The sequence below is a fragment of the Manis pentadactyla genome, chromosome 3, assembly GCF_030020395.1.
Source record: "Manis pentadactyla isolate mManPen7 chromosome 3, mManPen7.hap1, whole genome shotgun sequence".
NCBI lineage: Eukaryota > Metazoa > Chordata > Mammalia > Pholidota > Manidae > Manis > Manis pentadactyla.
This window is the reverse complement of record NC_080021.1, coordinates 146,121,146-146,146,975: the sequence shown is the minus strand read 5'-3', so window position 1 is coordinate 146,146,975 and position 25,830 is coordinate 146,121,146. Positions and strand designations below refer to the sequence as shown.

Here is a 25,830-nt window from a genome sequence, read left to right as displayed (position 1 = left end):
GAAAGAGGCAAAATACTGGGCTGCCCACTGTCCCCAAACTAATACGTGCCCACTGTGAAGAAGGGCCTTCTACCCATGGTTGACAAACTCAATTAAGAGACAGGGGTAAGGGAGGACAAAATATCTTCTTAATTTTTTTGTTTAAGAAGCAGACTGATTAACTACCAACTCTTCTCCCACCACGACTACCACCATCCAACTGTAAGAACTGAGTTTATCTCATATTAAATCATGAACTGAATTTCATATACACTGACTAGAACTACTTCCACTCAACTACCAAATTTCCTAAATAAGGAAACTTAATACAACTGCTACAAAATGAAAGCATGGTGTCTAATTGTGTAAACTGAAGTATACAGAATTATAAGTTGTCTTTCTCTCTGTAAGAACCACTTGCCATATGGGAAGAAAAAGAGTGATTAAACCAATTTAGCTATAAAACAAAGAGGTACCAAATGGAATTTGCTTCTCCAAGAATATTCCTTTTCCCCTACATGGAAATTAGAACTTACAGAGGACAAAGAATAAGAAAATGCTCCTTCCTTCCTTAAAAATCAGAGGCATTATAAACTTTATCTTCAGGATGTAAGAAGAGATTAAAACAGACTGCTCACCATGTGCAATGCAGGGGGGCTACCATCCTACCTCCCACCCACCCCACTCCCTATTTAAAGGCCAGGCGGTGTGAGAGACCCCCTCAGGCAGGGCAACCAGACTTCCTTCTATGACAGGTGACCAGGCCACAGCAGAGGAAGCAGATCAGAGGCACCTTCCCCTGATTGCTCTATTCCTGTTTAGACCAACACAATTACATATTGAGGTCAAATTCAGGTAGTATATTTCTGGCTTTACATGGTTTATTTTAGGTAGGCAAAGTACAAAGTAGAAACCAAAGGCTTGGAATCAACTAGAGATTCATATACAATGATGGAAGGTAGGGATATGTCCTAAAAGCTAATAACTTCCATAGCTTTACCCACAGTATTAACGAAAATATTTCCCTTTCCTCATGTAATTTTTTATACATCTTATTGTACTAGGTTCATCTACTCTCCTCTGTGGATGAACTGGGTAGGATTACAAATGCTAGAAGTTGGAAAAAAAGTTTAAATCATCTTGACCTTAGAAGGATGTTCCCACAGAATCAGGATGAAATTTAATAGGAGTGAGTATTCTCACAATTGAAAACAAAGCAAAACAAAACAAATCAATGCAAATACATGATGAAGGGAAATGCAAAAATGCAGAGGCCTGTGTGCAGATCACAGATGACCACAGGTCAAACACAAAGCTAGCAATGAAATACACAAGTAAGAACAATCAAGATGCTTGTAGAGAAAAGCGACAGAAGCCCTCCGCACTCAGAACTGTTCTGTTCCTTGGGATGATTTATTTAGACAAAAGACTTCTGGAGTCACATGTGTCTTAGATTGGGAGAAGATGCAGAAATATTAACCACTCAGACTTCATAAGACTATACCTTCAGTGCTGAGTTCCATTATGGGCACTTCTTTTTTCTTTTGTATTGAAGTATCATTGATATATTTTGGTTTCAAATATACAACACAGTAATTTAACAGTTACCATATTCTTAAATCCTCATTGGGGTACATTTTTTTTAAAGAAGAAAATAACTAGGATGGTAAAGGATAGGATTTTAACCCTACCTTATGAGAAATGATGGAAAGATCTCATAATGTCTAGCACAAAGGAGAGAGGAAAGTAAGCCAAGAGCATCATGCGGCCAACTTCAATTGCTGGGAAAGCAGCTGTGTTCCAGGGGGCCAGCCCCAGAATCCCAGTGTCCCCCAAGGATGGGACCTCAAAGTAGTTTCAGGACAGATTTCAGCTCAATATATGAAAATTTTCTAACAAACACAAATGACCAAGGAGAATTAATTTCTCTCCAGGGATGATGTTCCCAGCACCGAATGCAGAGGGGAACAAACACAGTAAATTGGGGGCTGTTCCAGAGGTGACTCGAATGCAGGGCACAAGCTTGGACTTCAACGCAAATTCTTAACTGAGATTCTAGAATTATAACTCTTGAGGGAAGACGTCACATGTGTTAATTATAGGCATCAAGACTCATAAAGCAGACTTCCTGGAAACAAGTGCAAAGTGCTCTAAAAAATAATAATAACTTTCTTTCTACCCCTAAAAATGTACAAAAAGAAAAGTAGAGAGAAAACCTCCTGTACGTTAATAACAAAAGACTTAATCAACCGTAGTGGTACAAATGGACCCAATGGAAAGAACCTGCTGGGTGTCTATCTCCAGCTCCTCCGCTAGTTCAGTGTTGAGGGAAGCAAGTGGCAAAGGTTCTGAAAGGCTGACTGGTCTCCCCCAACGTGCAAGGGTAAGTGTCTCATACTGGAACTCACTTTCCTGCCTACACCTACAGTGGAGGACTGCAGAGAAACTATGCCGCCAACCAAGCCCAGTTTTTCCTATCCAGAGTTGAGGGCTGAAAACAAGCCTTCTTTACAAAGTGATCAACGAACACAGCAAAATACACCTAACAGCGCAGAACCAAAACCCCATCAACAGCGAAGCCCCATTCTGAAGAATGAGGAGGAAGTAACAGAACTGCATGTAAAATCCAACAAAATTAAGAAGTAGCAAAACTCACACGATGACACTACCCACTTCCACTGAGCCTTCCCTACCACCCTACTCTGACCACTGAATGGCTAAAAATAGGATATATGCCACCATCTTCTAACTCTCCAGTTCAAATGCTAAGGTAAGGAGACAGAGAGACCCAGAGCAAACAGGGAAGGGAGTCAGCAAATCCCACCTGCACTACTTTTGGACAAACAGTAGGGCCAGTACAGAATGTGGAACATTCCTAAGGAAAAAATGAAGGCAAGGCGCAGAACATGCAAAAAGGAAAATGCAGACGACACTTTGGGAGTTTTATTCTAGAAAACAGAAGAAAAAAGTGAGTGAAACTGTGCTGTACTATCTAGAAAATGTGGACTATTTGAAATAAGATATTAAAAAACCAAGAAGACAAGTACTGATTCTATAGCATCTTACTACGCTGATGGACAGCTACTATAATGGGGTATGTGGTGGGGACTTGATAATGGGGGGAGTCTAGTAACCATAATGTTGCTCATGTAATCATATATTAATGGTACCAAAATTTAAAAAAAAGAAAGATATAAAATTAAAAAAAAAAACAGAATAAGGGAGAAAGAAACTAAGTCAGAGCTTAGTTCTTCTTTGAGCTACGGAAAAAACAGGGCAAAAAAATGTATTACGAAACTTAACAATGAATTTGAAGCATCAAAAATGTGTTAGCAGGCACTTCAGTCATCAAAACCTATTTATTATCACTTGACATTTATATACCAACCACTGCCAGGTCAGTGCTGCAGATAAGAAATTTGAGCAAATCACACAAGGAAAAGTATGGAGAAATGAAGCAATGAGAGGGAGGTTGACAGCTTTCATAGAAAAATGACAGAAATCCAATATATGAATCATTGATGTGCCTTAAAAGAAAATCCTGTGTAACAGAGAAAATATTCATTGATAAACTGGGGAAAATCCTTGAAATGAAAGAATAAGTATACAGATGGAATGAGTTCAGAGTGTTTCGGTATAAATTAAGAGTATAAAAGCACTGAAACAAAACCTCATGAAGTCATTAAACTTCCATGTTAAAGAAAGAAAGAAACAAAACATTCAAACAGAAAAAGCAAATCACACACAAAAAATATTCTGGCTGACTAGACTTCTCATCAAATTTGGATGTCAGGAAGCAGTGGAGCAATAGAGCAATACCCACCGTGTGGCAAGCAGTATGGATAGAAGAGAGGCTTAATTCAAACATTCTATACCTGTGCAAGCTGTGGTTAGTATGAGAATGCCAGAGAAAGTCATTCTCAAATACACAAGAACTCAGAAAATATATTATCCATATAACTTTTGTGAAAAATATCAGAAAGTATAATCCAGACAACTTGTAATGGGAAAAAATAAAAGCACACAATTAAAGAAACTGAGGAAGGAATTATTCTGGTGATAATCATTTATTAAAATACAAAATTAATGCTAAATAGGTAGTTTTAATTATAGACATTATTAAAATTTCTGACTGGAAACTAAATAATAAATAAACAATATGGAACAAAATACTTAGATGAGTTCTTTAGGCTGAATTAGAAATTACCATCTCAGGAATTAAATATGAAATCAAAGGTTTAAAAGTTGGAGAAAGTGAAAATACATTAACTCTTTGTATGAACTTTGTGAAATTGCAGAATCATTTGTAAAATGTTCGAATTCACATAGGCTGCAAGGTCAAATGCTAACTTTATGCCAGCAAAGGAGAGCAGAAAACACTGAAAGAGAATACAAGCAGAAGGTCAAACCATTCCAGGAGTGGGAAAGCAGACAGACAGAACCTAAGCTGTCAGAAAGCTGTGACCAAGGGGAAGAACAGAATAAATTATAGGTGGTTTAAAACAATGGCCAAGGGAAACGATCTTGAATATGATGTTCACTTCTCATTCCAACTGAAAAAATGTCCTTTTTGTATCCAAACTAAGATAATTTCAGTTTTCTGCATGTCCATCCTTTCAATGACCATCAGTACAATCACAGGGCCAGACTTAGACCATCAGAAAAATGTCTTTAAGCCATGGACAAAGTTATACTTTTCTTGTAAGAACTTACCACTCAATACATTCTGTGTTGTTTCAGAGGAGACAGTTAAAGAAAATAATGCATAAAATAAAATGTGTTAATATTATTACTAACCATTAAGATTTAGAGAAGTGTTTTAAGTCTGGTATTGCTGACTTGTCTATCATAGACAGGAGTGAAAAGGGTTCAGAACATGCAAATAAAATGCCATGGAAAGCAGAGAATGGAAGTAACATGGATCAGGATTTGGTAAATTGCAGCCAGAGTTCCAAATTTGGCTTGCTGTTTTTGTAAAGTTTTATTTGAACATACCCACACCCATCCATTAACAAAGTGTTTACAGCAGAGTTGAGAAGTTGCAACAGACCATATGGGCCACAAAGCAAAAATATTTACTATCTGACCCTTTACATAAAAGGTTTCACAACCCTTGGTAATAGCTGAATTTCTTAAATGCACATGGGAGGCACACAATAAATACTATTTCATCTCTGAAGCTGATAAGCTGAAAAACAACTTAAAGAATACTACTAAAAATTATACAGACTACCAATAGTAAAATTAAAAGTAGACTACATACCTTTCACATATCAGAGGTGGAAAACACGAAAAGAAACCCAATACAAACCAAACAGCAAGGGAGAGAGAGAGGGAAGGAGAGAAGAAAAGAGGGGAAGAGAACTGCTAGAGTCAATAAAAGAATCACACACAAAAACCACCACTGTTATCTACTCTTATCAACAAGTGTAAAGATGGAAAAACACCACTGTTATCTACTCTATCAACAAGTGTAAGTAGAATGAACTCACCTATTGAGGGAAAAAGGCTCTTCAACTGAGGTTAAAAACAAAAGCAAAAAACAGAACTCTGAGAGAAGCAACAATAAAGAGATACAGTTGAAAACAAATGGAGAAATACGCCGAGCAAATGAAAGTTAAAGAGAAAAATTAATGCCCAATAAAGTCGAATTCAGGATATAATAATAGCATTCACTTACATAAAAAGATAATGTTATAATGGTGAAAATTTAGTTCTCATGGACGTTTTTTACTGCACCTCAAAACAGAGTACTTACTTAGAATATAACAAAAATTTCTTGAAATTAAAAAAAAAAATTTCTTGAAATAGGATGCACTGCTTACACTTGATGGACAGAGACTGCATTGAGGTATCGGCAGGGACTTGATAATATGGGTAAATGTAGTAACCACATTGTTTTTTTATGTGAAACCTTCATAAGATTGTATATCAATAATACCTTAATAAAAAATAATAAAAATCAATCAACTATCATAAAGAACTAGTGGGGAAAAATAAAAATAAAAATAGGATACACTGCCCTAAGCACCAGAACAATGGAAGACTTCAGCTCAATTCTCAGTACTTGGCATATTCACAATGTAATATAACTAAGGAGATCACCACAAGTATGAGCAATAAAATTAAATACACATACTTATGTTTTATTCTATACACACATGCATATATTTTATGTATCCACAGAACAAAAATGGACTCTACATTAGGCTATATAAATTCCAAAAACTAAAAACAATACAGACCACATTCTCCTTATCAAAATGATGTAAGATGAGGAATAAATAACAAAGGTTGAAAAATATCACAACCACTTGGAAAATTTTAAACTATCTTGTACAACCCTCATTCAGAGATAAAGATCAAAATCATGATTTCACAAAGTCTGTAAAAGAATGATAAGACTACTACCTCACAAGTAGAAAAATTCAAAGCTTTAAACACAGCTAATTCAAATCAAGAAAATATTACAATAAATCATTTAAGAATTTTAATTGAAGAAACCAGAAAAAGCAAAACAAAACAAAACTAGAGATACCGCAAGAAAAAAAGTAAAAAAGTGACAAAGATAAGGCAAAAAAAATAAATTAACAAGGGTGCCAAGATCATCTTTTGTTAAAGAATATCTTTTAACAAATGGCGCTGGGACAACTAGACACCCACTTGTAAAAGAAAGAAGTTGAAACTCTACCATCACACCATATGCAAAAATCAACTCAAACTGGATCAAAGACCTACATACAAGACCTAAAACTATAAAACTTTTAGAAGAAAACATGGCAGTAAATCTTTGTGACCCTGCATTTAGCAATCGTTTAACATATGACACCAGAAACACAACAGAAAAAATAAATCAGACTCACCACAATTAAAAACGTTTGTGTTTCAGTCACTACTATTATGCACATAGCCAAATCCATCCTATAATCTTACCAGTTCTGTTTTCTTTTACCTCTAGAGAAATTCATCCCAAGACACTCTATGTTTCCATAGAAAAAAATGATTTCTAAAAATATCTAAGTTAACAAAGTTGAAATTAAGAGTGATTAGAATCCTAACTAAACCAAACAATAAGTTGAGGCATTTGTTAGTTATTTTTGTAAATAAGCAGTCTAGAAAACAAAGACTGTATAATAGAGATTAATTCAATAAAATGCAAGAAAGTGGCCCATTAGATTAACAAAATCTAATGACAGCTGAGACATGCCAAATAGCCACTAATGTAAACTAGAGGTAGAAAAGCAAACTAATACAATTCTTCTGAAAGACTGGGTGGTGATGTGTATCAAAAAATTTTTAAAGCCTATCATTTGGCTGATGACCAATCCTGAAGAACTTATCTTAAGGGTTAATTGTATACATGTACAGAGATGCACTGTGCATACCCTACAATACACACTGTAGCACTGATCATGAAATTTTTTTTAATGGAATCAAACTAAATATCCATCAATAGAGGTCAGGTATAAATGTTTTCCCAGTGGTTAGGAGGAAACCGGATTTGTAGTATTTGCCAATTTCTGTGGTATAAATACTCCTATTGTGGCTGATTTCAAGCTACCAAAATGAAATCTTGAACACAGAGTCGAGAAGAAATGTGTACAACTGGCTGTTATGAGCAGAAGCAAGCTGACCACAGCACAGCACTAGAACTGAAAATAAACTGGAACAAAAAAATACACTGAAACACTAAGAAGTCATAAATGTAATGCAAAAAGGCATGATTTACATATATATATATAAATTAACATGATATATCCATTACTATAACTGGACATTCAAAGGATATAACAAGATATCCATTACTATAACTGGATGAGAAAAGCCAATTACCCACAGAACAATTTAGGCTGTATAATGTGTGACAGTATGAACTTGTATGTGTGTATATTTCATTTCCATTTTGAAAAGAAAAACATCATACAACAATGATGTGTAAATACAACATTCAATCTAGTTTCGCCCACGACAACAGCAGGATATCTGGCTTTCATGGAGTATCTAAACCAGATTAAGATTTTTATTTTAAAACAGAATACCAAATGATCAACAGATTTGGCTTCAAAAGAATTTTAAAATGTCTGCATTAAATAGTACAAAACAAAGAAAAAGAAAAACAACAGACTGGGGGTATTTGCTATAAATATGAAAAAGGCTAATTTCATTTGTATGTTTGGAGCTCATAAACAGGCAAAAGAAATGAAGAGAGAACTTACAAAATGAGAAATTCAACTAACAACAAACATACAGCAAAACGATCATTCTCACTAGTGATCAAATTAAATGCAAATTTTAAAATTAAGTACCATATATTGCTACTAACTTACTGATACCCTCCATATTGCTCATGATGTTGCAAACAATACAGTCATCTCAAGATGTCTTAGGTGTGTGTAATCAAGTCACAAAATTTTTCATATCTTCTGATCTAGAAATAACATTTGTATTAATCTATTCTAACGAGTATATATAAATATATGTGTGTGTGTTTAAAAAAATGCTACGTCCATCAAGAATTTCATCACAGCATTAGTTTGAAAATGGAAACATGGGGAGAAACCAAAATTTCCCCCAAAAAAGGAGAGTAAGCAAGCAAATAAATATATATCTTATAAAAGAATATCATACAGCAATTCCAAATATTAAGTATAATAGCCACATAGAAAGTGCTTACAACATAAATTGTGCAGTACAACTATGTAAGAAACACTAGGATTACAACTATGTAAAAATAAAACTGACTAGAAAAGAACATAATGTTTCTTATGTTAGTTTGGTACATTTTGGGTAAATTTATGAATAAATTTTAAAACCTTATTTTCAAACTTTGTGTAAAAAAACTATTGCACTGTTTGCAAAATTTCAAAATCACTGGAAAAGAAAGTATCAATGCTATTAACACAGAATGGGATGTCCTTTTGAAGGTCACCATGAAAACAATATAATGTAGTTCTTAAGAATGTAAGAAAATTCTTAAGTGTAAGAATAATAAACACTTCTTGACTCAAACTTTGTCTATTAAATACAATAGTTTTTCTCATTACAGTTTTTCACTATTTTAGAAAATAACCATACCAAAAGAGGCTATATATCTCAAGTGCTCTTCTTTGTTTTTCACTCCAGAAAGAGAATTAAATACAATATACATTCAGGCAGTAACATGCTGCTTGAAGATGCATCATAAAGTAATATAAAAATATTTTAATAAAAAAAAACAGATACTTATGTGGCCCCATTATTCAATATAATAGGGATACAAACGTATTAATTAATGCTGGGAAGGACACCCTGGAATCTGAGTAGCAACTCACAGATAGACGCTGGGGATTTAGAAAAACCCTAGACAAGAATCTCTGTTCCTGTAATAAGTGTGGCCTGGAATGGAAAGCCCTCAGAAAATGTGTTTCTCAAAGGACATTGCTGGTGATTTTCATGGAAATTTATTTGTAGTCAAGATCTCCCTAGAGAAATATTAATGACGTCCTATGATTTCCTCCATTAAAATGCAACCTTTTGCCAAGAATTGTATGGATAGGGAAATAAGTATTTATCAGAAACTGATCAAGCAATGTATATAGGCTATCCTCTCTTATATAAGATGGGAAACATTTGCAACTTATCGTAACAAGAGATGATATGTGCCCCCAATTTTGCTTTATGATTTCTAATGTGCTTTGGATTAATATCTTAGACAGTAACCCAACACATTCAGGAGGAAGCAGGATGTTCGGAAGATATCCCATTTTTTAGTCCTTGAACACATGAAGGCCCTTCCATCTCCAGAATCTAGTCCGATCCGAGCTTGGCTCCTAGAGGAGCCACTATTATGGCAATTCATTAGTTCCTGACCCATTAGGAAGTGACTGGTAATAAAAATAGAGGTGGATTTCAAGTAACCTTTGTTTTAGCACTCGCTAGCTCTGCTCCCAAATTATTCAAAATTATTCAAATATATTTGCCTGTATTTTGAGGTAAGAAATCCTCGTGAGTCAATTCTATCACAGACAAGTGTTTGAATGTTGGTCAGAGTTGGAAACAGGTGCTAGGGACCCTATATAGTCTACACCCTGGGCTTGGCTGTGATAACCCAGAAGGTGAACAGCTCATAAGAGAACACACCAATTGATAGGTGCCCTTCTCCACTGAAAATCAGAGTTACTTCAATATCAAATGCTTCCATAAATATCCTGAATATGAACCCACTTTGCAAAAAATCTCAAGATCCTATTTATATCTCCATATTGCCTTGGGCAACTGAAAGGTGCTCTAATAGAGGAGAAGCAAGCCAGGTATAAAAGAGCAGATTTCCTGGACAAGGATCTTTCAAAAGACATTCTAGTAAACTATCATCAGATTGCAGGACGCTCAATACAGTAATAGATACATTTCTATCACCAGCAACAGCAGACAGAAAAAAACCCACAGAGGAGCTATGTTGTATACTTTTCCTTCTACTGCATGAATGGTTTCTCTCAGGCCACTGCCTGACATGAGCTCTGTGCTTAGCCTACTTAACCGCCTCTATTGAGAGAAAGGACAGCAGAGAGTGGGCGCAGCAAAAAGTCCTTCCATACAACCCAGACTTCTACACTTGCTCATCTCCCAACTCATGATCTGGGCTGCAGATGTGACAGCGAAGGAATGCTGTAGGGCAGTGGAGCTGGCAAGTGGAAACTGCATTGGCCCGGCACTTCCTGATCAAAGACACCACGCCAAGGGAAGCCCCCTTCCTGCGCTCTCTTCCTTCCGCACAAAGTCTAGTGAAGACACGACCAATACCTCCCTTACCAACGCCACCCTCCGCCCAGCCAGGGCTATCACTGTCCTTCGCCTATGACTGTGGCCTTTTCCCCTGCACCTGTTCAACGCCAAATCCCCCAAAACAGGGTAAAGAGGAAAAGGCATGGCCAGGAGCGCAGAGGCCGATGAATGCCAAATGCCTGCTCAGCACCTCTGGTGGAATTAGGCTCTTGTAATGGTGTTTCACAGACCTAGCGTGAGAGCCTGTCTGTTCTTTCTTTGGTCATACAGCCCTTTGTTCAGAAAGCAGACAAGGGACACAGGAAGTTGCTTTTCCTAAAGTTTCTCTGATCACAGCCATGACAACTGAGGGTGGTTCAGAGGCCACAGCAAATAGACACATATTTTAATAAAAACGTATGAAAATTTCTTACTTCAGGTTATGGATATGTCCACCACTATCTGTTTTTCTGGTTTCTTTCAGTGAAAGCCCCAAGGAGAAAAATGGGCACAGTAATGGAAAAAGAAACAGACATAAATGGTCCACCCAAGGGTTAATTCTAAATCTTTCCTGGGAAGGCCTGGAAAGAGGACCTGTAAGCTCCAAATACAAAGCAGTCCCCCAAATGTGCTCCAATAAGGTTGACAAAGCACTCCCTTTGCCCCGGCTTAAATGGCCAAAGCCTGCTCTCACAGAAAATGGCAGAAATGGGCTTAGACAGCAGTCTTTATAAGCAAATAAAAAGCATTGCTTAAAGCCCAATGAAGCAAGAAAAAAGAAAAACAATAAGTAGTAATGAGTCAAAGGTAGCTGCCTAAGGGTGTCTAAGAACACACCCAGGCCTAAGCAGGACAGCTGCTTGAACACTGTGCCTCTCAGGCTCCACCTCTGTGCCTCCCAGGATATCGCTCTTCCTGCAGGAAGCGAGAGACCCACGTTGATATGACGGGAGGCTTTTGATACCATTCCCTGTGAAGGCAGTGAAACTATCAGCAGCATGCCAGGCAGCTCTGGACAACTCGCTCATGCCTCCTCACTCTTCCCCCACAACTGCGGGAGCGCCCTGCAGGGCTCTCAGACTCATTCCCAAGGGGAAAGAGAGGCGGATGCATGTGGCTACAAGGAGCCCCACAAGCCTGGCAATGCCTCCTTGGAAAGCCTATCACAACTAGAGAGGGCTGGGGCTCAATCCCCTTGTCCAGGGGTGTGTGGGCAGAAATTGGCTGAGATGGAACAGATAAAAGTTTCCAAGCCCACACGGCTCTTAGATGTGGCCCAATCTCTTCATTCTACTGGTGTCTACAGAAAACAGTAAAGAACAAATGAGAAACACCCTCAGCTTAATTCAGAGAGGTAGGGCGGGAGGCCCATGACAGCCTTTCACTTAGAGACTTTAGGAAAGATACAAATAAGGAAACAAAAATCTGAGCCACAGGAGTATTTCATTATTTAGCCAAATAAACTTTCACAAAGCCAGTCTGCCTTTGTTTTTGCACAATTTACCAATTTTCAAAAATATATCACAAGAGTTAGAGAGACAAGAATGTTAAATGCTTAACAAATACCCTGGCATGCTTTTAAGGGCCAACTAAGAACAAGAATTAAAGTCATCCTGTATTATTAGAACAAGTCACAGGAAATGGGTCAGCTCGTTAGGAAATGAGGAAAATTGCATTTGTTATCAGCAGAAAGGACATATAATATAATGAAGGGGCTCTGAAGAGTGTAGATCCTAAAATATCAATTCACGTGGCAAGAAAATAACTGCATGTTTTACCTTAAAAAACAAACCAACCAAAAAACCCAAGCAGACTGACTGGGTGTATAACAAAGGCAAAGGTTGCTGCTAATCCCACCCTCCCCTATCTGTATAGAAGCACAGCTAGAAAGAGATGTTTTAAGGCTCTCAAGTAACTGACTCGAGGACGTTCAAATCATTAATTGGGAAGACGTGCTATTACTCCACGCAGGCCTATAGCCCCTTCTCCCCTTCCAGCAAATGCACTGCATCCTATTTTGAAACCCACTGGCCCATGATAGATTATCCAGCGCTGGCTCACTAACTCTTTCCTGGTAATCATGAGCCAATCTCAAGTCACTGCCCTCTGAAAAAAAAAAGGAGAATTTCACATTCTGTGCAATAACAATGTGCAGTATTTTGTTTTGCAGACTAAAGTGTTGCTAAAGAAAGTTAATGATCTCCTAAAAGCACATTCCCAAGTGCCTTTCTTTTAATGTATTAAAGCACCCAACTTCCCCCTCACCAGCTCACTGCCACATGATGCTTGAAAGAAGCACCAACTTGGAAGTTCCCTAAATCTTAAATAAATGCGCGTGCCAGGAATCTAAGGAACCCCTTCAAAGCATTTGTTTAAAGAAGCTGTAATAAGAGAGTAAACGGCTGAGTAGTATTTGCATGGAAGGATTATTAGACAGTCCTGCAGCAAACAGCTGGAAGACTGAATAACGGTGGGTAACACACTGAAGCATTTCTCTTTGAAACAGTCGGCTGCCGTCCCGAGGAAATGTATGGAAGATGCATGCCACCAATGACCCCGCTTGCCCCTACAGTAACAGGAAGAGCAGAAAAGAAATGATGGAAATTAAAAAGATGAAAGAAGTTTTTTAAATATAAAAAAGAAACAAAAGAAAATTTCTGTTTCAAATTTTTAGCAAAGGATGGTGATAAAAAAAAATTAAATTCTGGGGAGAGGCAATTAATTCCTGATTTCAGCTCTGCAAAGGGAAAAAAATGAGAGGTTATCTCTTAAAAATATACATGAATGTTTCCAAACATTACTATGCACTTCCTGCAACAGATCCAGAAAGTCTCATTCTAGCTCTTTTTCTTTAATTTGTGGATCAATTTATTGTTTCCTTCTGTGAGGTTGCAGGAATATAATGGCATTAATAACATTCTAGTTCCCAACGGCACCACCATCCATTACACACTTCCTTGAAACAACTACTTTGTTTCTAAAGCAGTCAAAACGCTTACAATCTAAAATTAATCCTGTAATAAAGGTGCACGGAATTTTCAGATCTCAAAGGACTGTGTAACAGCTTTCCATTCAAACTGCTGGGTAAACTGTTATTGGCTTTTCAACCCGAAACAGTTAGAGAATGTTCAACAGAATCATTCTTGCTAGACAGTGAATGAGAAGCAGGCATGAAGACAAAGAAGATTCCTTCTTTGAAACAGAATTCCTTTGACTGTGCCCCAGGTGGCCCACGAAACAGCAAAGAGGAGTGCCAAATGGAGAACATATGGATGATACCCGTTTGAAGAAAGCAGTAAATTCAAACTCACTTCCTCCCATTCCTCTACTTTCTTTAGGGACTGCAGCTGCCCATCCTGCCCCCCACCCCCAACCCTCCCCACCCCACTCCCGCCGAAGACAAGCCCCCAGTTATTGACTATGGAATCACTGTAAATTGAGCAAGGCTTTGTGCAAATTTGAGATACAAAGAAACAAGAGACACTATCTTTGCCCTCAGGGAGCTTTCTATCCAGTTAGACCACCAGCAAGCGGTCATTAAATTTCTCATAGTTAAAGGAAGAAAACAGACACTCCAAGGAAATAATATATTTAACTCGAGTTCTAGTCTCAAGATCACCTGCTTTCCCCCGTTGCATAATCCCAGGAAAGGTTCTACAATGGCCTTCAGATTATTTTGTCTTTTACTCTGTATTAAGAGCCAGTACAGAAGCCAAAGCCAGGAAGGATAAAACTCAGGACATGTCAGTTGGAGGGTGTCAACTGCCAACCAAGATCTGTGAAAATTGCTTGCTGTCTTTCCGATTGACAAATAGCAAATAAGGAGTGGTTTGCATAGCACATTACTTTGCACATAGTAGGTACTTAATAGTTGTTCATTTGACCAGCTCTGTATGCAACTGCTGTTTCGTAACGTATGTGTAGTTAAAAAAAATTTTTTTGAAGGAAATGTTTATTTTCCAGTAACTGACAAGTGTTCGTTGAATAAATCAATTTGAAATATCTTCATAACTTCACTTTACAATAACACTAATTTTGTTCTTCCAATTGAACCATGAAGGCTTTTAACAAAACATTCTGTACAATCTCAGATATTATGGCCAGCTGTAATGGTCAACCCCAGAGCTATTCAATGAATTCAGATTTTGGTTCTCAGCATTGTAATATGGATCTTTATTTTTCTTTGTAAAGTCCAGATTTCGTGAGCACCTAGGATTTATGAACTCATTTCCAAAAGCAAGTTTAAGGTCCTTTTTTTCCTTTTTACTACACGTTAGACAAAAAATCAGATTTTTACATATATCAGTAATGCAGCAAATCAAAGGTGACTGTCGAACAACTTCCTATAATTTTATTAGTAACAGCTGTTCACAAAAAATAGTGTTTGGGTCTGAGAATAGCTCTTTCTTTAATGTTACTCTATGCAGCAGAACAAGAGAAAACATTCACTGTTTACTGTAGTCAGTTACTGCCACAGATTTAATTACCAACAGTCACACATTTACCTTACATTGCTATTTCACACTTCCCCTGGATTAATTCTGCAAAGACCTTAACATTGCTTAAAAGGCATTATAAAAATTTCCTTTTGAAAAATGTCACTGCCCTCCCTGTTCAACCAGGAAATTAGACTTTAAATTTGTTGTTACAAATACTTCTATTTCCCTCAATCCAAAACATAAGAGTCTGGAGGAAAAAGATTCCCTCCACCTTCTTAGGGAGAAAGCAATCAGAACCTTCTTAAAATGGCTTCTCTGTCTTCCAAGATGCACCCTTCGAGCTTCCTATTTCCCCCCTGCAACATCTAGTCAACATTCCCACTAATTATCAATGCAATAACCTCCCTTTGAAGAGAAATTAATATGCATGCTGAAATCAAAATCATCCCTGGAAAATCTTGTTCATCTCAAATATAAGTCTGCCTGGATTATGGAGAAAAATCTGTTCCTTTTTCCTGCTAAGTTTAGCATAGCACGCAGTCTCACAATTGCAAAAGCTGTTTCAGGTCCTTAAAAATTCATCCCCAAGAAAAATCAAAACCCTATTTAACAAGCACCTCTAAAAATTAAATGTAAGCCATTTCTGATAAAGTGGAGCTGGGGTTTTATATTTGTTTTATATTTGTTTCAATGAAAAAGAGGCTATCAAATTTATTTGTAATAAACAAAATGGCTACTAAGTTATTCTTCTTGGTTCTCCTTTCTAACTTACCTAAAAATAAGTGAAAAAAAAATAAGGGATAATTTCACTGTTCTGTAGGATTTTAAGCTGTGCCAAAATTCCCATATGAAGAAATAACCTAAGTACAGGATCGACAGCATGGAGCGGATCTACACAATGAACCTATGTGCTTCAGTGCAAAGTCTTACTCTGAAGGCTTTGTTATACAGTCAGAGCTACAGTTTTGATTTTTATGAGAGATGCTCCCACTTCACTCTTCAGATATGCACTAGAAGTACTTTGTTTTGAAAGAAAAAGAAAGAAAAGAATGAAAAAAAGAGGAAGTGCATCCAAAATAAATCCTGACATTTAGAGACATATTCAACACTTGGAAGCTAAAAGAGTAGCAAAAATAAAGCCGGTTGGTCTTAAAAGCAGACTCATAAACACCCTATTTTGGTATTTCCAGGGAGATGCTGTTTTGTCATGAGGGCTGCATTAGAAGGATGCTTCCATGCTGCGGTTCTAAGGAACCATCCATCCTAGATGCCACTGACCTCAGGTTAATTCAGGCAATCAACATCCCCATTTTTCCTCCAGTGAACTCTACTGAGGAGTAGAGAGAGGGCAGGTGCTTTTATCCAGACCTGCTAGAATGAATTCTCTACAGAATCTACATTTGCCAGACCATTCCCAGCCTTCCAGGCCCCTTCTTGCTCTCTTAACTGTACAGTTTTCAGGACAAATGTGTGCCTCTCAAGTTAAAAATGTTTTATCTGCAATTCCTAAATTCTGTACTTAATCCTTATGGCTCTCCTCATATAACTTGTATAGGCAAATCACAAAAATCTGCTCAGTCACCACCTGTACTCTGAAGAATTTAAAAATTCACTCTGATGAGCCCATCATGGGGAAAAATGCATGGCAAAAAGATGACAGGGTTAAAGTAACTCCTACACAATAAAAAGTAATCAAAATATGGAATGGTTTCTTTTTTTTTTTTCCTTTATAAACTTTCATACTTTAAGCATGACTGTTATTCCCAAAAGCACCCAGCACATAACTGTAATACACTAGTTCAATACGTGATGTAACATCTTACATTAAATTAACACTTTCTATCCTGGACTACATTGGTATTCAATTGGCTCTCAGTAACTCAAAATTTTTAAAGAAGACAATGATTTTTTATCTGCCATGGATTAAAAACATTACATTATAGTCTATTCATTATTTTATGGTTCCAATTTTATCAGGCAGATCATAAATAAATTCACTCAACATATACTTTCTGAGAGCATTCTATGAGTTACACTGTGCTAGAAACTGGGATTTAACAGTAACCAATACAGCCACAATCCCTTCCTCATAAGCTTCCAGTCTAGAATAGGAAGAATATCTACAATCATATATGTAATTCAGTTAGAAGAATGTATTTTCTTTCATCTTAGACTGGCCTAAAGTATGCCTATTTTCAATAGGTGGAATCCAATCAATAAAAAAACGTTTGCTAATCAGAGGGGGTGATGACTTGAAAATATGGGTGAATGTTGAAACCACAGTGATGTTTATGTGAAACCATCATAAGATTGTATATCAATGATACTTTAAAAAAAAAAGGTTTGCTAAATCTTCCTATTTGATGATTAAGATCTGAAGAGTCAAGATTACAAAAAAATATGTAAAATACAGATCAACAGGAAATAAAAAATATGGATCTTTAAAGTACTGAAAAAAATTTCAGCATGAGTATCTGTGACTAGAAGCAAGCATTCAAAGCCACTTGTTTTACATACTTAAATACACATTAATATTAAATAGGGTGACCTACATATTAACAATACAAATATTTACTTAATATTCATGAATTTAATCCATTAAAGGAAATATAATGCACATTACACCTATAGAGTATATAAAAACTTCATCCAAGTTAAAGTATTGTAGAATACAAAGTTTTCTTTGAGGAGTCAAAAAAAATTAAACACTAAATGAATTCAGAAAATGAGTAAGGTACAGAATTCAGAATTAAATATGACATTTTATGGTGGTAGGTTTCTGGATTGAGTTTTTAAAAAGAATAAAAGTCAAAATATGTAAGTACTGTAGAATTTGTAACACACTGGCATAACTGCTGGATAAGTAGCAAAATAGCCCAATTTTACTGCCATTCTTTCATCTAGGCAGGTAACCACATCTTCCCTTTCTAATTCCTCTGTATTAGTAACTTATAAAATTAAATAATCATGTGAACAAATGCAAGGGTCCCCTGCTAAATAAATCCCCATTTCCATTAAAATGGTGTCATGTCTTAAACTAAAATGTACTTTGAAAATAATTTTATACTGAATTTCATTGAAATATAAGGGTGATTACTCAATTTAAATAAAGTGGCTCAAAATATTGGTGAATCTTTAAACTGGGAAAGGATACATCCTGTCACCTTTGGATAGGTATTGTTTAAATGAATGAAGGAACCCCTTCCCCAGTACCCATCCTAGTTAAAATTAGCCATTATTTCTCTCCTGGACTCCAAAAATCGTGAAACCACAAGCCCATGCACACACACACAAATCCACATTTAGTACACAGCATTTACTATATAATAGTGTAGTTACTGCCCTAATTATGTCACAAAACAACACACTAGAACATGAGGCTGTAGCAAAGCTCACTTGATGTCTAGGGATCACATTTGTAACACAAATTTGTGTGAATTTTAAATGTTATTGAAGAATGTAGGTGCTAAATTAATGTCATATTTGTGCCTTCTAAGAGGTCATGTTTGGAGGCTGGGGTGGGACTGTATTAAACACACAAATTTATCTAATGGGGTGGGGGGAGTTCTCCACACTACCAACACCTTAGCAATAAAACTGTTTCAATCTTTTTTCCTAATAAAATTCTATACAAATTTATTTTTTAAAGCACAGGATGTTATTTAAATACACAGTATGCAATTAACAATCCGTATATGTGTATTTCCCACAAAGTCCTCCTCCCAGACATTCAAATCTAAGCCCTCAGACAGATAAGCCCCCAGGTTCTAACTCCCTAATGCTAGGAACCCACAGCTGTCACATTTCAGGCAAGAGGGTTTGGCGTGAGGGACTGCAAACACTTCTATTCACAGCTAAATAGAAATAAAGATGGTGAACAGGGCAAAAGAAAAAGGAAAACCATTCTTAAGTCTCTTCTAAAACATGCTTTTCCCCTTAAACATGCACTTAAACACTTTGCATTTTCCTTGCCCTTTATTTCCTTTGCAATCTTGAGAATTCAGAACACATTCAACTATGTTTTCAGCCATTAGAAATGGCTCAAAATGAGAATTAAAAAAAAAAATTCAAAGGATCATTTTCCAATTGCAGTTTTTTCCCCTCTCCTTGCTTCATCCTCTAAAGCCTACCTCTTTTACCCAGCACTTTGCCTTCTATGCCTTATAAACATGTGCCCTTATCTAATCTGGTTGCAAAATAAAGCATGGCATGTGAACTAACCATTTGTAACTATTTGTGATCATTGTATTTTGTTCCTTCTTATAAGTGATCCAGTACATAGCAGTTCAGTCCCAAAGGCAATTGGTTCCTTGAACCTGGGGATGGAATGCTCAAGATAAGAAAATGCATGCTTCTGAAATCCGAATTGGCAATACAATATTCTTTTCTTCCAGAAATGTCTGAAAAACATATTTGTTACACATGCAAATACCCTGAACACAAGTGCAGACATTTTTCAGGCCTGTTACTGCAAAGCCGTTTGCTCTTCCTGCCACAATAGCTCAGAGTTCTGTCAAGCTTTCTTCTATGTATACCCTGATCGTTGATTCTTAACATTCTCTCAGAGATAATAATCAATAGAATTCCTGTTTTCTTATAAACTTAGAGCTAAAGCAGAATGTTGGGTTGTTTTCTCGTAAATTAAAGGGAAATTTTCACTTACACTTCCCGTTTTCTTTCTAGCCCAGATTCCACAGATATTAAAATGCTGTCCATTTCAAACAATAGGTTTCTATTTGTTTCCTTAAGCGTAATTGAGAGGCTGCACTGGTTTTCAGTAGTAACTAACGTGAATTCAGGCCTACATCTGGGTTGTCTCATTAAACAAAAGATACCCGTCGCTGTCAACAGCCACACAGCACAACCCTCTCGTATCTCTATCTTTATCTGGCAGGAATGGTGCCGACTAGAAACATGCCTGTTACCGTCCCCTAGGCAAGAAACTCTTTCGGGTCCCTCCTTTCCGTGGATAGAGAACACCACTTGTGTGACACATTGGAACTTGCCTCTCCGCCCCTCCCCAGGGAAGAATAGGCCCCCTTTCTTTGGAGGGCCAACCACAAGGCTTCATCATCACCACTCCTTGGAGAATCTAGTCGCGAGTCTGCCCACCATTCACTGCTGACCCCAGAAAGCAGGGTTAATGGATGCACACAGGCCACCCCACCGCAAGCCATCCCCCAGCATGCCCTGGCTCGGCTCCCTACCCTCGGGCCACACACACAGCTCCCCGCTCCACCACCCCACGAGGCGCCGAGGCCAAGACACTGGAAGTTCGACCCCTCTGCCCACCTTCTCACCCCCACGCCTTCCCCCTAAGATATCTGCCATTTAGCAGATGCACAGCACAGAAACGCACAACCCGAATGCACAGCTCTCAGGGACACCCAGACACTACGCCGAGGCCCCAGGCAGGGCAGCCCGACCCCCTGCGCGCGCGCGCGCGTGTGTGTACGCGCCCGCGTACCCGCGGGCGAACGAGTAGTGGTCGGGGACGCGCCCGGGGAGGGTAGGGGCGAGCCTCTAGGGGCCCGGGCCGCTGCCTCGGGGACGTGGGGGGGCTGGCGGGGGAAACAGAGGCCAAGCGAAAGGGCCCGCGGCGACCGGCCCCGGGCTGTACTCACCGAGCAGCAGCAGCTTGAGCTCCCGGCGGGCGTCCCGCTTGTCCCTGCGGAGCTGCCGCTCTATCTCGTCGTTGATCCGCCGGGCTTCCTTGGCCTCCTCGCTCAGGCAGCACGCCATGATGGACTCCAGAGTCATTCTTCCAAAGTGCCTCCGCTGCAGCCCCGCCGGCACCCCCTGCTCACACGCGCGCACACACACCCTCCCGCCCTCGTTCCCCCAAGGCAGCGTTGGCCGCCGAGCCCCCGCCGCCCGGGCGCGCGTCCGGGACGAGCTCGGGCAACCGCTGCGGGGGCCGCGGCCAGCGCCGGGGCCACCAGGTGGGCCGGGGAGGCAGCGGGAGCGGGCGGCTGGGGGCGCCGGACGAGCGAGGCGGGCGCGGGAGGCGGCCGCGGGCGCTGGCTCGGGGGGCGCGCGAGGGAAGGCCGCCGCGCCCGGCCTCGCTCAGACGCCCGCGCCTCCTTCCCCAGGAACCAGCGGCCCGCCTTGCCCCCCGCGCCGCCGCCGCCGCCGCCGCCGAGGTTCCCTTAAGCCCTGCGCCCGGCGGCGAGAGCGCATCCACCGGGGCGTCCCTGCAGCCTGTGGCAGCCGACGGCTCCCAGCGCCCGGCGCGCCCGCTCCTCGCCGCCGCCTGACACCGCTCCCGGGCGCCCTCGGCCCTGCCCGCGCCCACCGCCCGGATCGCGCACAAGCCCTGCTCGCCCGCCCGCCGCGCGCTCCTCCGCCCCCGCCTCCGCCTCCGCTCCGCCTCCGCCAGACGCCCACCCCCGGCCGCGATTGCCAGGCGCGGAGCGGCTGCTCAGGGCTAGCCCTCCCCCTCGCCACACACGCACATTTTCTTCTTTCTCTGAACTGGAGCACAGATCCGGGAGGGAGGCGGCGGCGGCGGGAGGAGGAGGAGGAGGCGGGAACGGCGCGGGAGGCGGGGAGCGGGAGGCGGTGCCGCCGGCCCCTCCTGGAAGGCTGTGCTGGGCTCGCAGCCGCCGCGGCGCGCCTCCCGGTGCGGCTGTCGCCTCGCCCGCGCCGCTCCCGGCCGGGCCGCCTGTGCCGCCCGTGCCTCGCCCTGTGCGGGCGCCGCCAGCTCCCGCGAACCCGGCGGGGCCCGCGGGCGGAACGGTCACGGGCGCTCCCGGCGCTGGGGGGCGGCGCGGCGCACCCCGGGCAGGCGGCCGTCGCCGCCAACCTGCCGCCCGGACGTGGTGGAGCAGGAATATGGCGGCCTCGGTCTGCCTCCCAGCCCCCCGCCCGGAACGCGGCCTCGGCCTCCCGCGAAGTCGGGGTTCAGCCCCTCAAGCCACCGCCGCGGCTGGCACCGCGAAGCCCCCGAACGGATCCTCGCAGGCGGCCGCCGCGCTCGCGCCCCTGCGCCCGGGCAGCGTAGGTCGGCTCGGCGAGGCTGCTCCTCCGCCACTTCTGTGGTCTTCTCCGTTCCTACTTCTGAAACTCCACTCGGTTACAAAGTGCCTCGCATCACCCCTGACCCCTATGATGATAGATACATTCAATGGTGGAGTGAGACTGAAGGAAGAGCAGCAGTTGTCACTGGTCCCAACGAGGTGCCGGGGGAGGGGGTGGGGGAGACGATTAATACACGAAACTGCCCAAAAGTTCCTGAAGCTGGAAATCTAAATCCTCGACAGAAAAATGAAGTTGCTGAAGTTCCAAGAGCTCCCAACTTTTCATACCATAGAGGTTGTGTTTGTTTCGCACGCGCTCTCCTCTTGTTTTTGAAAAAACACAGGATGCTTAACAGTCAGGTAATCGAATTTTCCCTTCTAAACCGAGATTGAATTATGGATGACTTATGGGAAAATGCAAAATAATGTGGGAGAAAAAAGGGAAAAAAGAAAACCAAGATCGCCCCAGCAAAAATTCCATTCTAGTATTTTGTTTTTCCACTTCGACTGGAGCTGTTTGCTAATTTTGTTGTGATACTAGACTGATAAATGGCCCCCAAAAATGTTGCTTATTCCTGTTTTATTTAGACTAATAGCTACAAGAGATGAAACTCATATTTGTTTCCTGCTTTAATGGAAACTGGTCTTGAGGGTAGATTGTATTTTATGAATCCCTTCTTCAAAATTTATGTTTTCTGAGATATCTGTGGTGCAACCTGCTGATCCAGAGGGTAAAGTAAGGTCAGGACTTTAGTAGTGCTGCAGGTCAAGAATACACATGGGGTTTTAGATGACAGGTGTGTGACTAACTTCTTTCATTTGCTATTACCTCCACCCCTTCACACACACACACACACACACACACACACACACCAGGACTGAGATCAAAGGAGTCAAGAAGATATAAGATCTATACTTTATACTCCCTTTCTAAAAGGATATCTTGTCTAGAAAAATGATTGAATTTCACCTATGCCAGGAGAGCAGAGAAGACAAACGTCACCCCCTTTATGTGAATGTGCACAAAAAGCCATTAGACATGCTGTGAAATTAAAATTTAAAACTAAGTGGCTAATGAAATTAAAAATTGAACTTCATTATGCAGAAATTTAGAATGGCTTCAAGGGAAAAAAATTTAAGTTTGCACCCTCTAATATGTATATACATATACATATTAGAGTTTCAGAGAGAGACAAAACACCAGAAAATCAAATAATAAGTTTCAAGTCTTCAGTTTCCTAGTCATGGGTCCTCTGAGATTTTTACAATGTCTCAGACTGTGCCGTCAAGCTATCAGGTAACCTATTTGGACTGCATTGACCTATATTTTGATGAAAGGAATTAAATCTAAACACATTGTAGATCCAGTCAAAATCTATTTTGTCATCCATGTATCTCAAGCATCAAGGACACTGCCTTACACTTAGTAGGTATTTGAATTGATAGAACAAATAAATAGGAAGTCCATTCAAGTACTGGAAAGAAAGCAGGAAGCAAGGAAAACCAACACTACAGTAGTAAAGCCATAGGTGAGTGTCAAGAAGGAAACAGGAAAAAATTCCAAGTCTGAGCCCAGATCTACTCAGAAACCTTTGCATACATATATGGAAAGCACTTGCCAAGCAAATATTCATACAACCTAAGTTAAGCAAACAAAATTATGTAGAAACTACTGAAATTACTAACCATGTTTTAGAAGTAAACACTAGAAAATATGCAACTAAACATGGATCATATTACGAAGTCCCAGTTCATTAAATCAACAAACATTTATTCATTGCCTACTATTATAATAACTAAGGTAGAAGTACAAGGAGGGAAACTAAGATAAATACAATATGGTCCTTGCCTTCAATAGGCTTACAGGCTTAAGGCATTATGCTCTGAACAGCTATAATAAAAGAAAAATGATACCAATTTGTATTAAAGTTGAGATAGATATAACAATAATAAAAGTAAAAAAAATAATTCATTCTGTCAGGGAGAACTGGAGATTTCATGGGAAAGGAAACATTTGGATGCATAGGTTTTCAATAAATACGTATCTACACCACTTAAAAGTTAAGTCAGCATATCCAAATCATCTCAGATGAGCAGTGAGATAAGTGGTTTTGAGAATTCAAGGGCAATGACTAGATAGCTGAAAAGCAAACCACAAAACCCTGGGACTATGAACACGAGAGGAAAATGGGAAGAAGGTCACCTCTTCTGTGGTATCCCGAAATGGGTACCATATCCCCCTGTCCTTTGGATACTGGGAAAGAAAAACAGTCAAAGGCATAGTTCAGTCTTTAGGAGAGATGGCAGAGTAAAAAGGCCACACGCTTGTAAAAGGAGCTCCTGGGGATGGAAAAGCCTGTTCCCAGTCACCTGGCCTGGCTGCTGCAACGCGTGCACCGCACCACTTGGCTGGCCTATTTTTCTGTCCCTCTCTTCCTCTCTCATAATACTCAGAGCTGCCTGAGAGCAAGGACCCTTTCTTTCCTAACTGTTTTCAGGGCACCTGAAAGAGTGTCTAGCCTAGAACAGATATTCAGTTACTGACGAATAAACTAAAGAATACCAGAACCTACATCAACAAAAAACACTCGCAGACTGCCAGTCCCCCAGGCAGCGTGCTGTGCCAGATGCCTGAGGCACACAAAGTCCTTAAAGACTTAATAATCTATTTGGGCAGACAGTCCACATGCATAAACGAATAAACAACGATGCGAAAAGAGAAGCACTCACTGCTAACCTACACTTTAGAGATAGATTGCTAGAAGAATTCAGAAGGAGCAGTTATCCAAAGCCACCACTCAAAGCAAACGGAAAGAGTACGAGTAGGCACATGACGGTCATCTGAAAGACCAGTTAGAAGTGAGCCTGAAGCCCTGCAGATCCCACAAGAGCTGGGGAAGGTCTGCTCTGCACAGAGCTTGCAGGCACCACTGTCTGGCCAAGGAATAAAGTGTCCTTGCTGATGGGAAAGGCAGGCAGGCCGGCCCAAGTTGACGCAGAGAGCTGCAAATGGCGCCACCTAGAGAACAGTTTTCATAACAGCAGAAAGATTATGAATCTTAATTGAAAGAAAGAGGGTTTTAGGGTCAACATGTTGAAGATGAGAAATGAGGAGTGAAACAGAATACCTTCTTCTGAAAGAGAAAATACCCACACTTCAAAGCCACCGAACAGATGTTCCAGGTGCAGATGACCTCAGTGACATCTTTCCATTTCCACCCTCCAAAATGCATCCAAGTGATCCTCTGACTAATCAAATGTATCTATTTTGTGCTTATCCAAAACAAAACTGTCAGTTATTTTACTGACAAAAAGAGTTCATTCAGGAACAGAGAATTGCAGTTTGAGACAAGCAAGCCAGGGTAAAAGCACATGCATGTCTGAGGAACAATGGAGAGGAGGCCCTTTTATAGAAGAAAGGGCCACTGGCATGGCTGCTCATCGGCTGAGCTGTAACAGTCTTGGTGGCTGAGCTGTTTTGGGGGCTGCTGCTGGGGGAGGCAGAAACTCTTCTTTTCTCCTATTGGGTGTGAAAGTGGCCAAAATAGTGTCCTTTTCTTTCTGTGGAGTCCACAAGAGACCAGGAGGGGCGGGAATGAGAGCTCCCCATGCAGGTCCCCCAACTCCACCTCCCTTCAGCTTCTCTACCAATT

At 40.4% G+C, this 25,830-nt stretch overlaps 1 protein-coding gene across 1 annotated transcript in view; it reads right to left on the bottom strand.

The window, feature by feature from the left end:
* Window positions 1-21,049, bottom strand: part of GNAQ (G protein subunit alpha q) — a 288,633-nt gene extending 267,584 nt beyond the window's left edge. The window contains exon 1 of the mRNA XM_036893477.2: window positions 20,783-21,049. Within this exon, the coding sequence (XP_036749372.1) occupies window positions 20,783-20,918 (136 nt within the window). The 5' untranslated portion in view covers window positions 20,919-21,049. The remainder of the gene's footprint in view (window positions 1-20,782) is intronic.
* Window positions 21,050-25,830: the final 4,781 nt, after the last annotated feature.